A 13,452-nucleotide genomic window follows, 5' to 3' on the forward strand; every position below is an offset into this window, starting at 1 on the left:
CCAACTACCTCCGCACCTCCAAGGGCTCCGGCAACAAGCGCCCTTACTCCCACCGCCGCCAACGCCGCACTCGCAGTCGGCGCGGCTCCTTTGACCGCACGCGGAGCCGCCACACGCGGCGGCTTCCACAGCAGCCAAACGCTGCGAGTAACCGACACCGCCGCAGGGGGCGACAGCACCAGGCCGCGGGCAGACGCCAGAGCCTGAGGTGAAGGTGAGCCCGCCGCCTGTTGCAGCAGGACCGCACCTCCCGCCGTCCCTGCACAACCCAGCCGGCTGCTACCGCTGCTTCCGGGAGGGGGGAAACACCTCCCACGTCCTTCCGGCGGGGGTGGGCGATAGTGGCCCCGGCCCGCTGCCACCAGCGCGGCACGTGGCACCGCGCCGCCACCTGGGGGGGCGGGGGCGGGGGGGGGGGGGGGACACCATCTCCCTCGCAGACCCGGTGTGCGCGCGCCCTCGCACCCGAGCGCTCGCGCCCGTTACCCGGTGGGTCGGGGTCTTCCGGCCCCGTGGGCGCCATGTTGCCGGGACGTCACAGCCGCTGCGCGCCGCGGAGTCGCGGGGCTCGCGCGCAGCCCGCGAGGCGAGCGGCAGGGGTGCCGCGTCAAGCCCAGATGCGCGAGCTCCGCCCAACGTGCGGGCAGTGCGCGGCCGATGCTGCTGTTGGCCCGGGACCGGCACCGGCGGGGGGGTTGTGCCACCGCCTCTCACAGCCACACACGCTGCCTCAAGTGGAGGCTGCGGGCTCAGGGAGCTACCTGTCAGCAGCGGGCAGCGCTCGGTTAGGCCCGTTGTGGGCCCGGCTGGCGGCTGCCCGGGAGCCGGCTGCTCTGGAGTTGGCGCAGCTGGAGCGCGGCCGTGCCCGCTGGAGCTGCTGTGAGCGGATCGGCAGCCGTAGTAACGGGCTGAAAACTCACCTGAGGAGCTGGCTTGGTTTGCCTTCCTTTTCGCGGCCTGAAGACGGCAGCTCTTAAACTTAAGGCTGGATGGGGAAGTCAAAGCCTGTTCTTCTAACTACCTGTCCTGATGTTAAATGCTGATAGCGTTAGATGCCCCTGTAGTTACTGTGCAAAACTTACGTGGCCAGGCAGGGCTAAAGAGAGTTGTCCCCTCATTGTGGGAAGATGGAGGGGAAAGTAAGTCTTTGAAATGCCAACACTGTATTGCAATTAAAGACTTACTTAGCCTTGAGAGGGAACAAATCCAAATACACCTTACATAAACTGGAAATGAGACTTGCCAGTGATGTCTGTATGCACGTTACTGGCCTGGAAACAAGTTTATACTAAAGGAATCAAGCAAATTAAGGCATAGTTTACTTGACAGCCGAACAAAACATGTCTTATTCAGACATAAGAGTTTCACCACTTTTCTATAGTCTATCATCATATGTCCTTTCAACTTCTTATCTGAGGACTCATTTTAAATAAATACATACTGCCTGCTACAGCTGCAGAGCTGCCTCACAAACATTACACAGCAAATGTTTGCTTGCCAAGAGTCAGAGTAGCTCAGGGGAATAACGTCTACACTCATTTAAAGTGTTAGTAATTCAAATGCCTGTAATAAACATGAGCAGCATTGTTGTTTAAACTAGTTCAGTGTTCAAATATGAAAAGAAAAAGCAAGTCTGTAAAATGGATTATTGTCCAGCCTTTCTTGTTTTCCTTGTGTTGTTCAGTATCTTAAGCAAGCAAAGCAAATAATGCAGGTGAAGATGCAGAGGCCACTGGTTCTATGTTAACAGGAACAAACTGAGTTTGCTTCCTCACTTCAGGCCCTTGGGCCTCAGCTCCACACAGCAAAGGTAAAGCCTTCTATCAGCTCAGAGTATGTGTTGCTACATGTACCGTACTTAATAACAGCTCCTGCATTTTTCACGGAAGAATTTTAGGAGACTCAAGAGGAGTTAAACGCCATTAGTGTAGATGATTCCTGAAGGCTGAATGTTTACCCTTGAATTTTCTTCTGAGACACAAAAACAGTTGGTTACAAACCCTTTGAGTCCAACACAATCTAGGAACTTTTATAATCAACTGTCACTTCGGTGACACAAGTACATATAAAAAAGTAGCTTTATTTTTAAGTAACATATGTCTAATTTAGCTTGAAAAGAAATACAAGCAGCTTACTAATCAACTAGATAGTAGTCCAGCCTCAGTTGTAGAGGTCATGCTCCAGTTTTGAATGCTGGGAGACATCCCTAGAGAGCAGACCTTGCCCTTCGGCAAACCACTGCAGTGGTCAGCGTAAGCTCCCACTGCAAAAATGTGTCCCAAAATTCCAGTGTAAGATGCAGTGGTCTGGAAACCCATAAACTTTAAAAGCCTAACAACAGAAGTGAAATAAAATAAACAGAAGCAAAAGTCAGATACTCCCAGAGACTGGTTAATTTTATCACTTTTACACAGACTTTACATATATCACTTGACTTTCTACAACCTCCAACCTTTTTGTTATGGCACATAACAAACTGAAAATTCGGTCTGGCAGCAATTCAGGTTAAAAAGCTCACTGTCTCCACAGTTGCTTTGTGGCGACAAATCTTTGTACCGCAGCTCAGCACGTCCTTGTGTGCGCTGATGCAGTTGTTTGTGTAACTGTGCTGCAAAGTAGGTCAGTGGAAAGAAAAAAAAAAAAAAGGAAGCTGAAAATTTGAAGGTGCTTTTGAGAAGGATCATTTCACATATCCCATTTACTCTGCAGTTCCATAACCAGTTTGAACCAGTTTGACTCTGTGTTGCCCTGAAAAGTCATTCCAAAGTCCAGCCTGTGCCATCCTCGTATTGGCACACTCTCCCTTGTGTGCATACAAGCCCTTGAACATAATTCTTCCTTAAAGGTCAGTTTTCAGTGAGAACATGTCCCTGGCCCAATTCGCTTGCAGCTGAACGGTCTCCAGAGCTGACCTAGGGGCAGCAGCAGGAAGAGGGGCCAGCAGCTGCCGGCCTCAGACTGTCTTCAGTCTGCTTGAGAAACTGGAGTTGTGCAGACAATGGAATGAGCACAGCTGAGGCAAGATACACCCCAGAAGGTGAAGGGAAGAGGAATGAGTGGTTAAGGGTAGTGATGATCCAACCTGATCATCCAGAAAAAGTAGTATTGACACAGAAATTCATCCTTAATAGATTTTGCAGTGTTAGGAAATCTCAGGCTGCTTTTCTTGGTTTAGTTTCAGTGATGATAGTACTGCACAGCACCGAGTCCCGGTGCGTGTCTTTATCCCAAGGCTGCCACACACCTGCAGTTACCAAGGGTTTTCAACTATTTCTTTGAGAAGCTCTAATACATGGTGTGTTTGCAGGAAACCTTCAAGGATTTGCAGTGAGCATGCCCTTAAGCTTGGGAAGTGCTTTTTCTTTGTCTTACGGAGTGTTGTTCTTATTTTACTAAATTAGGCTATTGAAATGCTGTTCCCTCTCATACATTTAGAATAACACCAGGAGCAGCTTGGAGTTGCTAGAGCAGTGGAGTAGAGGAAGGGAGAATGCAAATGTGCTATCATTCCCCTGTCTGAAAAACTTGACCGTAATGCTGTTGGGAATGAGTCCTACTTAAACATCTGCTGCAGACATGCAAACATCATCATGCTGAGAATTCTGGTTTCTGAAGGTGGTTATAACTGACACTTCAGGGAAGCTAACATCTTCCTAATTGCAACAGGATTAAACTATAAATCCAAATCAATATTTTTCCAAACAAAATAATAATTCTTAAGTCAGATAGAGTTCTGGTATTTCAACTATACTTGAAAGCATTTTTAAGTTACCATTTTCCCCAGCTCCTCCCACAAGCAACTCTCACAGATCTTTTAAAACAAGATAGTGTTTGAAGCAAAGAAAGCCACCTCCATATTTTCTTTTTTTTTTCTCCCCAGTGCGAAGGATCTGATTCACCAGTTCGTTACTGTATTTGGACACCTGTGCATTCAAATAGTATACTCATCTTATGCATGTGTGAGATCAAATGCAGGGGTTTAGCATGCTCTTTTAGCTTGTGTGTGTGTGTTTTTGATAACTCCATAATATTCATTACAAAAATGTGCCTTTTATTCTCATGTTATCTGCCATTATTCCTGAGAATGCAGTTTCCAATGGACTATTCACATGAGTAATCCTTATTTAAACAAGAACAGTGGGATTATTCATGTTACTAAAGAACAGCCATATTTCAGAGGATTATATCCAAGCAAAGCATTCACAAGACCACGCAGAAGTCTGAAAGAGAAAACAGATCGATCTGATTTCAGAGCACAGCTCTTGACTCTCTGTTCTGTAAGGTTACTTACCACTTGTGCTACTTTGCTGCAGCTGGATTCTTGCTCTATTTTGAATGACTAAGTTACACTACTTGTTTTTTTATATTCAGAATTTCCTCTGTGCTTAAGAATTACAGTTTCAATTAATTTTCTAGCCTTTAGAGGGTGATTTTTTTATTATTCAAATACAAATTATTTGTTCTATTTAAGTACAATTATGATGTTAACATTTCTATTCCAGGATTAAAATATTACTAGAAACCAAAATAAAGCTGATTATTTCCAGATCAATTCTAAGCACACTCCAAATACCAAAATATCCTATTAAATGTATGCAACTTAGAGGAATATCAACAAATTTATTCTACCTACCATAGAACAGATTTTGGACTTCACTACTTTAAAAAAGCCTCAAGTCTCCATCACAGTGAAAACAAACACACTAAAGTGAAGTGAATATAACTTCTTGCATCTCTTTAGAGAATCTGTATTGATCACAAGGTATATAAACACCTGGAAGGGCTGAGAGGCAGGCAGGAAGAGACTGGGAATTTAATAGGGGGTGTGGTCCTACTGTTTATCCATAATGCTGCGCAGGCAAACTGTGTCAACTGCTTTCAATTTATTACAGGCTTCATATGACTATGACATTTTGCAGCACTTTTAAAACCTTCAGTATGCACCTTTCAAGCATCTATATCAAACCTACAGAAGAGAGAGGAAGAACCCCTGCAGGCTTGCGGGCTGCCCCATGACAGCATGAGAACTGGGGAAGAAGGGCCAGGTCACATGCAGTTAAATGCAACAAGAAAAACCTGCTCAACATAGATCTTGGAGAGTTAGAAAGCCTTTTGCCATGGATGTGCATGATATTCTCAGCTTCTTTCTCTCAATTATCGTGTCCTGGTGATATCTGAGCTGCGCTGCTTCTGCCCAGGGCAGGACAGCATATGCCCTGGATCAGTCTGGACTTGTTATGGAAACAGGTTTCTGAAGGCATCTCCTATTCTCTTACTTCCTGGCAGGGCTTCTTGCCCATGTAGTCAGATATCCACAAGCTGCAGGGCTGGGGCAAGCCATTTATGAAGTTCTCCATTCAACAGACAGTGCCTCAAAAATCAGTCAAGGCTGCAAGGCTCACCCAGTGAAGGAGAACTGGAAGGTCTTGGTGACAGAGTAGGTGTGAGGGTGATGGCAAGGCAGCAGTCCTACAGTACCCAGATAAGAAGAGCTTGTCCAGTGGTGCTACCAGCTTCAGTCCACAGCCCATACAGTCCATAGCTATGAGACAGGGCCAAGGTCAAGCCAGAAAGCCTTGTAGACATTGTATACATACAACATAAGCTCAAGCAAGGACTGAGGATGATGGTCATAGTTAAATGGATCTCCATGGCTAATAAGTGGGAGGTGGAGGGATGGAGGTCTGATATGTATCTGTTGAGGGCAATTAGAGCCTCCTGGTATTCTTAGGGCCTTACCAGTAGATTGACTAGATTGGAGATACAAACACCAGAAGTTGAGTGGGACTACCAGAGACAAGCCCTAGGCATATGTTTGCTGCCTGTGCACTATCAATGAGATCACACTCAACCTGGCAAGCATGTCAGTTTGTGTTCAACACAGTTTGAGATGAATGAAAACGTGTCTAATAAGGAGGATTGTAGAAAGGTTTGGCCAACTGAGAAAGGTGGACAATGTGAGAAATAGAGACATAGCCAAGTAAGGCAGCCATCTGCATCCTGGTAGGGCAGATATAGTACAACAGGGCAGAAAAAAGGGACATGCACAGGTCACATGATGTGTGAGTGGCAATCGAGTGATTCAAGCAGTGCTGCCCGCTGTCAGTCGTGACTCCATTCCAGGGAGTACATAACCTCATTAATATAACTGTCTTCATTGAACATTGAACCTTTTAAGATTTTCTGCAAGGGCATAAGGAATCCTGTGTCAAAGATCCTGAAATACCCTTCCTCTGACACATACAAAAAATCCCACGTGTTATCAACTGTCTGCTAGAAAAGCATGTTTTATAGGCAATTCTCTCTTTCTGTTAAAGGACTTCGAAACTGCACAGTTCATTCAAATTGTTTTAAAGTCTAACCTACTCTGTTTCAACCCTTTGTGAAAACTCCTGATGATCATAGATACAGCCTTTTCTACAGGCAGTCACAAACTCCTCTTTATTCAAAGTGGTTTGGGCAATGGTGTCCCCTCTTGTCTGTTCAGTTCATTCTAGGTAGGAGAGCAGAAACGGGAGCAGGAAGGATAGGAGCAAGGAGACGTGGGGCAAGGATCTGAGTCCCAGACATGAGCTAGAAAACAAGTTTAGGGAACCAGTTCCAGAAATATTAATCCTTCTAGAGAAGTGCTTTTGCTGGAAATACTAGCTGCGAATAAAGAATTTTTTTTTTTCAAATCAAAATATGAAATAAATATCTAAGTGGTATAATATTATAAACTTAACAGAGAGAAAATAACCTTAGTGCTGAAAGTCGTCTAGATCTTAAGATATGAAGAAATACTCACAGGTGGTGTTGGTTCTGAATCTTGTTCAAGCTTCAGAAATTAAACTGTGAGAAAGAAGAAGCCTTTTGCATTTGTAAGAAGTAACAGCAGCATGAAGAAGAGACACTGACAGGGAACACTGCTCTAGGGCAGAGCCCTTCTTTTGTTGTCAGTAATATAAATTTACATTAAAACAAACATGCCCAGAGTGTACTTTGTCACCCTAAAGACCTAATATTTCCACCCTGTGGTTACTTATACCAGCCAAGTCTTATTCTTTGGCTAGTTTTTAACACAGAAGTGAAAAGTTTCTTCTGTAGCCCATAGTCTACAATCATTCCCTTTGACCTCTGTTTTTCTAGACATCTCTTTTTGTCTTGTCAAAGTGAAAGACTTACTTTTGGGCCTTAACACTTGTAAAGCCTAAAATGTGTTGAGCAGTCTAAGACCTCCAGACAAGTCCTCAGAAGTCCCTATTAGCATTACTGCATCCCATCTAGCATTTTGTGAGTACATTTCCCAACTGTTCCTTAGATTAGGAGCAGTCTTTATACATGGCCTTCATCTAATAGTCTCTGTCAGTGGCTTGAGCTCATGGGTCCCATCAGAAGGCTGCAAGAGAAAGTAGATTGGAGAATGCCCAGAGTCTCCCTGTATATTCTGGCATGCAAAAATACTCTGTATTACTCTCCACTTTCCTTCTCTCCTAGCTGCAGTTGTACATGCATGCAGGGCAGGTACTTTGGGAGATGGAAAAGCTACCAGAAGGGTATGAAGAAGGCCTGGGCTGGGGGGCAGGTTAATCAGACCTAGCTCTCCTCTTCCCTCTTTGCTGTGTAGAGCTAAACTCACTTCAGGCACCTGGATTTTGATACTAGAAAGTGCTGGTCAAATAATCTGTGGTTTATATCTTCATTTTCCACGTGGTACACAAATGTCTTTCCATATACAGCTGGTGCTGAAGAGGCAAACTATTGTTCCTGTTTGTTGAAGGGTCTAATAAGTACTTCAGGAGTAGCAGGTAAAGCTAAAAATAGTAAATAAAAACAAAGGGAATAATACTTTCTTTATTGCCTTAGTACAAATCAAGAATAACTACATTCTGATCAAGTTGAAATAAAGTGTGTCCTGACAAAATCCAATTCAAGGGAGCCTCGGGATCATTAAATTAGATTTAAGTTAATATCTCCAGTCAGGAGATGTCCCCTTTAGGGACAGCTGTTAGAAGTGGGAAAAGGGCAATCACAGAAAGAGGCTAGTGACGGGGCTCGAAGGGAAAGTCATCTGAGAAGAGACAGTGACACTCGCAGGAAGGGAGATGCTTCCTCAGAAGAGGCAAATGAGTGGCCTCTGCTGAAGGCAATCCTGGCAGCAGAGAAATACTTCCGTTCAGTGCCACCGTTATAAAAAGGGTTAATGCCTCTGAGCTTGGCATTGCCGTAAGGAGCTGTTCCAAAAGGACTTTGGCAGAATATTTGTTCCACTGTAGCTCTCCCAGTTGTCCTCTGCAAATAAAGCCAACTTGGCCATCTGGGTTCTTGGTCTGGCTTGAAGAAACAATGAGTCTTATGAAAAATCTTCCTAAGCTCCCAGAAGAGGAAGAGTGGCTGGGAGGTCAGCTGGGGACAATAATAAATTCATGCTTTCCATTCTTATTGCCAAAATAAAATGAAAAATCCAGTTATTCATTTTTGATGGAAGGAAGGGTTTTGTACTAGCATAATAAAAAAAATTTAATTTGGAGTGCTATTAGACCAGTCTTCTTAAGTTTAGGTGGCTGGTAGAAATGTATCTATTTTTAAGGAGAAGAATGAAAAGTGTTTAAAAAAGTGTTGTCTTTTTTATATAAAGTTTACACTTGTGTTTTTGCCATAAGCATAATTTCAGCTTCTTACATGTGCATATGCAACTATATTCAAATGAAAAATGGGGAAAAAATGACATATAATGGCTAAAGAAAGTAATGATACTTGTACATTTTTATTTGCATATAAAAATATGAACATTTCAGTCCCTTCTTCCACAAGTCACTTCAGATAATGACAGTTATTATTTCTGAGTGGTGGAAGTATTTGCTGGTCAGTAGAGTTGCTTGCCAGCTCGCTGTGGCAAATCAGGCTTTGTCACTTTCACTTAGCAAATAACAAAGCTAAAAGTTAGAACTGTCATGGAGCGTTGTCCCTAGACAATGCACAGAAAACAGCAAGATCGTTATTCAACATGATGCACAATATTACACTCTGTGTCTTTGGTTTAATCACAATGTCCGTAGACAGGACCTCAGGGGTGTAGTGTCTGACAGCATCAGATCTGTCGTACATATTCATCATGCTCACCCAGGCATCCACCAAACATTACTGATTTTCATTTAAATAATCAGGTTTGCTAAAGAGTTTATTAAAGCTATGACTGGGATCTCTGGGGTTTTTATTTCATGGGAGGTAGGATTTCCTTTTCCTCGGATGGCCTGCATTTTGCAAGCATCCTTCAGAAAGCTGGTATCATGGCCATATGAGGAAAACAGGATTATAAATTCTGGCAGGTTAAGTGTATACAGATAATAAGGGAAATCAAAAAGTCTTTGAGGAACAGTTTGTAAATGATAAAAGAACAAACAGCAAACCTTTTTTTCAAGCATATCCAATAGCCTGCTGGAGAATTTCTAGGAAGAGTAGGTCCCACTGAGAGAAATACAAAAAGAGCTGTTGGAAAAGATATTGCTTTAGCAGAAAAACATGCTAAGTTTTTGGCAACAGTGCACAGTGTTCCACAAGTTCCTAACCCACAAATTACTGGTGACTTGGAGACTCTTCTGGGCATACATTGCCACATGCTGCCTCACTTTTACGCTTTTTCACTGTGCCTACTACTGGGAACTGTCAGAGCCAGAATACAGGCCTGAACAAAATGTTTGACGTAGCCACCCTATGTTTTTCTGTGGTTTTTTTTGAATTATATTAATTTGGTGCACCTATATTCACAGTTCAGTCCCAATCAAGGCATGACTTCTTAGCAACTTATACAAACATTTCTTTTCCTTCACTCTGGAGAGCAGACTAGCTAAGCCTGAAACCGGCCACTCTGTGTTTGTGGTCTGCCAATGGAGCTCTTCTGGACCTCAGCATCTCATACCAGTAGCCATAACGCAGCTGGAAGGCTCCAGCTCAGGAGAGCCCATATGATCACAGCTCCTTCTGAGGACAGCACTTGAGGGCATTTTTCACTTGAAGCATTAACAGGTATCTTGAAGGGAAGAAAGTTTCCATGAATTTGCGCCAAATAGAACAACCAATAGTAAGTAGATGAGGGATGGATGGGTGTTAAAAAAGCCTCAGGACATGTATCCAGTATATTTGATTTCCAAGTAATTTAAGCAATATGCTCATAATCAAATTTGTCCAAAGCAGTATCACAAATGCTAATGAAGTTTCCCAAAACCTAGAAAACTGGTAGATGAATTCCTTTGAAACTTAGAATGTGAAATCCTACTCAAGCTTACATACAAAAAATTCTGGGCTTGTCATTTAATGTAGCACACTTACTTTATGAGAGAAATGAGTGGTATTCCTAGTACTGGCTCCAGGTTTGTTGCCTACACATAAATGTTCTTTTGCTGAGAACAGTAAAGGATTTGCAGTGAAAGTGCATGGTTGGGTCCCTAATTCCACAGTTACACAATCACTTTAAGGTAAATACAGGCTGCTGTTAGAAGGGATAATCTATTGTTCTTAGCACCCTGGATACCTAATCCCAGCCAACATGGAAACCAGACAAAGGAACTGTTCTATTTGTATTATAAATTAATGGGATAATGGAAAGAGTAGGAATAGACTTGTCCTTTGTGGTGTCAGCCCACACCTTGGCTTACAATTAGAAGGGAATTGCACATTTCAAAAACAGACTAATAAAAAATAAAAACCACCTTGGAACAGTCAGTTTTCCTATATAAAAATATTTGGTCTGAAACAAGTAGAATCTCACCTGAACATACGAACAACTGTCTGTAGCGCAGACTTTCCCCCAGTGACACAGCTCCTTAGAGAAAATGCCCTCTGAACACAAGCAGGAGGCAGACTGATGCACAAGCAAATAAGTGCACAGGTCGTTAACCATAAAACCTGGGGAAAAGGGACATGGGGAACAGACAGGTAGTTCAGTTTTTCTGAAACCTGATTTGTATTTACCAAGAGAAAAAATAAAACCAACAACTTAGATCAGTGAGGCTGAAGCAACAGTAGCGGTGGTCATACTGTATAATTATAGTAGCTGTTGCGTATTTGAGCTTTTTTGGCATCTCAGAGGATGTTGGGATGTTTTGTGATTCTGAGAAGAGGTTTCGGGGTGCTTTTTGTGTAATGCACTGAAATGTTCCCCCCTCAACAGCACCATCTCCTCTAGTGTTCTGTCTCCAGAAGTAGGAAAGATTTTTCAGACATAAATCCTAACATAATACAATAATTCAAAGACTGCTGAGAAGTTTTCCCTGGTAAGAAGTTAGTCAGGAATCAGAAGCACAGGCAAATTGTGCTAAACCTTTACTGTGCTACACTTAACAGCTGCTTTAATATCATTTTCTAGTGTAATACAAGTGAAGAGCCCGATCTAAGAATTTTTACTTTGTTCTCAAGATATGATACAACATGCTTTCTTGTTTGACTTAGCTGATCCTTCTTTCTAAGTCATTTTCACACAGATTATTCCCTGCTTTTTTTGTGTATATCAGACTTTCACTGACTTTGTTAAGTATTTCTCTTGAAGAATGACCTCAGGCTTGCTCCTCTTAAAAGTCTAGAACTGCATATGCCACCAAGAGTCACAGTTCCACTGAAGAAGATGAGAACCAAGGACTTGGATTTGGCAAAATAAAGTGATGAATGTTCTTCAAAGAAGTGTCACCTCTTACCTAAGTATTATTTTCTCATCTAAATATTAGTGAAACTGTTTGTAGAAGCACACCAAAAAATACTGACATGATTACTGATGCATGCTCCTAAGTGCCTGTTCATATATTAGCAACAATCCATTACTTCCTTAACAGAATTACTCTCAACCACAAGCCATTTTAGTCAAAAAAGGAAACTGCTTACCAGCCAAATCCAGCTGCTAGCAGGAGCTATTTTCCTCCTTCATTGAGACCACTTGTGTCTGGGATAACCTCTACAGACCCTAGAAACAACATGCATAAAGGCAAGTGGTCCCCTCCAAGAAGTGGGCAAACTGAACAACAGGATGTTCTGATGAAAATCCAAGCTGCTAGGAGCAGCTCTAGTCCATGCCTTCTGTGGCCAGCAGGTAAGAAAAGGATTAGTTCTGGAAACTGTATATGATGAAAGGAAGTATGAAGGCAGCGCAGAGCTGACAACACTGTTTTCTGCATGCATCAGCACCTTTCTGAAGATCACCAACTGAAAAAAATTAGTACAAAATCAGGATTATCTTGGCAGGAAGTTTTCAAAGAACTGCTGTATCCATGTAAAGTCACAGAAGACATCTGTATTACAATCATTAAAGCAACTTTTTTTAATTCTAATTTATTCTATAGCCTTCATTCACATGATCATCAAAATAAGGTACCTTCACCTACTGAACCTTGATGGGCACATACATTACCTTGGGCTCAGCTATGGCATGGTTTCTTTTATGGTAAAACTACTTTGCTGCCAGAATGGTATAGACAGAAAACGCCACTGAAAGCATCAATTCCCAGTGTGAATCCTACAAAAAATATAGATGCCAGCTGCTAAAAATGGAGCCCTAGAGGAGAAGAAAATCCGTCAAACCCATTGACCTGGAACTTGACCAGTGAATATTTAAAAAACCTTGAATTTTACCCACTTCAGGATAAAATAACACAGTTTACTTATTTAATCTAGATTTTGAGTTTGTGTCATGTTTGGAAGCTCAATGTTTTATTCTCCCAGTTGCATTAAATGGTGACAATGAGAGATACACAGATTTATTTTCTAAAAGGATTCAGCCTGCCCAGCAGCCATTTACCTGGAAATGCTGTTGCTTTAAGGCAGAGCTTCCTGACATAGTTTGTACAGGGACTGCCATTGCAAAAAGACATGGCATTGCACCATGTCAGGATCAGCGGTGGCGGCAGCAGCTCCTGGCTGTGTGCAAGGCTGCGCATGTGCTGTACATGTGATTCTAGCCCTAGTATTTCTCCAAGTCCTCTGCTGGCCTTTATACACAAGGTGGAGGAGGAAGAGGTATTGGGTCATTGTCTGTCTTCTCTGGGATTGCTTTGAGACTGCTCCCCCGACATGCACCTTACCGGCAGGATGTCTGCTTTAGGACTGAAACCACACATGGATTTTTTAATGCTTCCCATTCAGAGACTTCAACGGCCAGTGAAAGCATCACTGCACACTTAACATCTACTTTTTTGCACGAGGAAAAAGAAAGATACAGAAATATTAAGGCCAACATCCCCAAAAGCATTAGTGCCTAAGTCTCAATGAAATCGATCTAAGCTATGAGTCTAGTAAGCTATGGACATCTGTGCTCAGGTAACTTAAATGGAAAGTCCGACCCACTCACTCTGAGCTCCATCTCCCTTCACGGGGCTGTATGTGTCCCTCCAGCACGTAACGCCTGTCGCTCATGCAAACATAGTGTATAGAAATGCAAGACATACTTGTTTGAACTTTTAGCAGACTGAAACCTTTAATGTTCAGAAA

The 13,452-nt window shown here is 42.8% G+C and overlaps 1 protein-coding gene across 10 annotated transcripts in view; it reads right to left on the minus strand.

Annotated features, from left to right (window-relative positions):
• MTR (5-methyltetrahydrofolate-homocysteine methyltransferase) overlaps positions 1-616 on the minus strand; it is a 50,917-nt gene extending 50,301 nt beyond the window's left edge. For 2 of the 10 annotated variants that reach the window (XR_011738306.1, XR_011738309.1), the window contains exon 1: positions 487-615. Coding sequence is in view for 4 of the 10 variants with exons in the window: in XM_071806263.1 (XP_071662364.1) it covers positions 487-523 (37 nt within the window). In the remaining 6 variants the exon portion in view is untranslated. Of the gene's footprint in view, positions 1-16; positions 151-486 lie in introns of those variants that run through there. The other 8 variants (XR_011738308.1, XM_071806263.1, XM_071806261.1 and 5 more) reach the window with 6 other exon arrangements.
• Between the last annotated feature and the right edge of the window lie 12,836 nt (positions 617-13,452).

This window comes from Patagioenas fasciata, chromosome 3, assembly GCF_037038585.1.
Source record: "Patagioenas fasciata isolate bPatFas1 chromosome 3, bPatFas1.hap1, whole genome shotgun sequence".
NCBI classification, from domain to species: Eukaryota; Metazoa; Chordata; class Aves; order Columbiformes; family Columbidae; genus Patagioenas; species Patagioenas fasciata.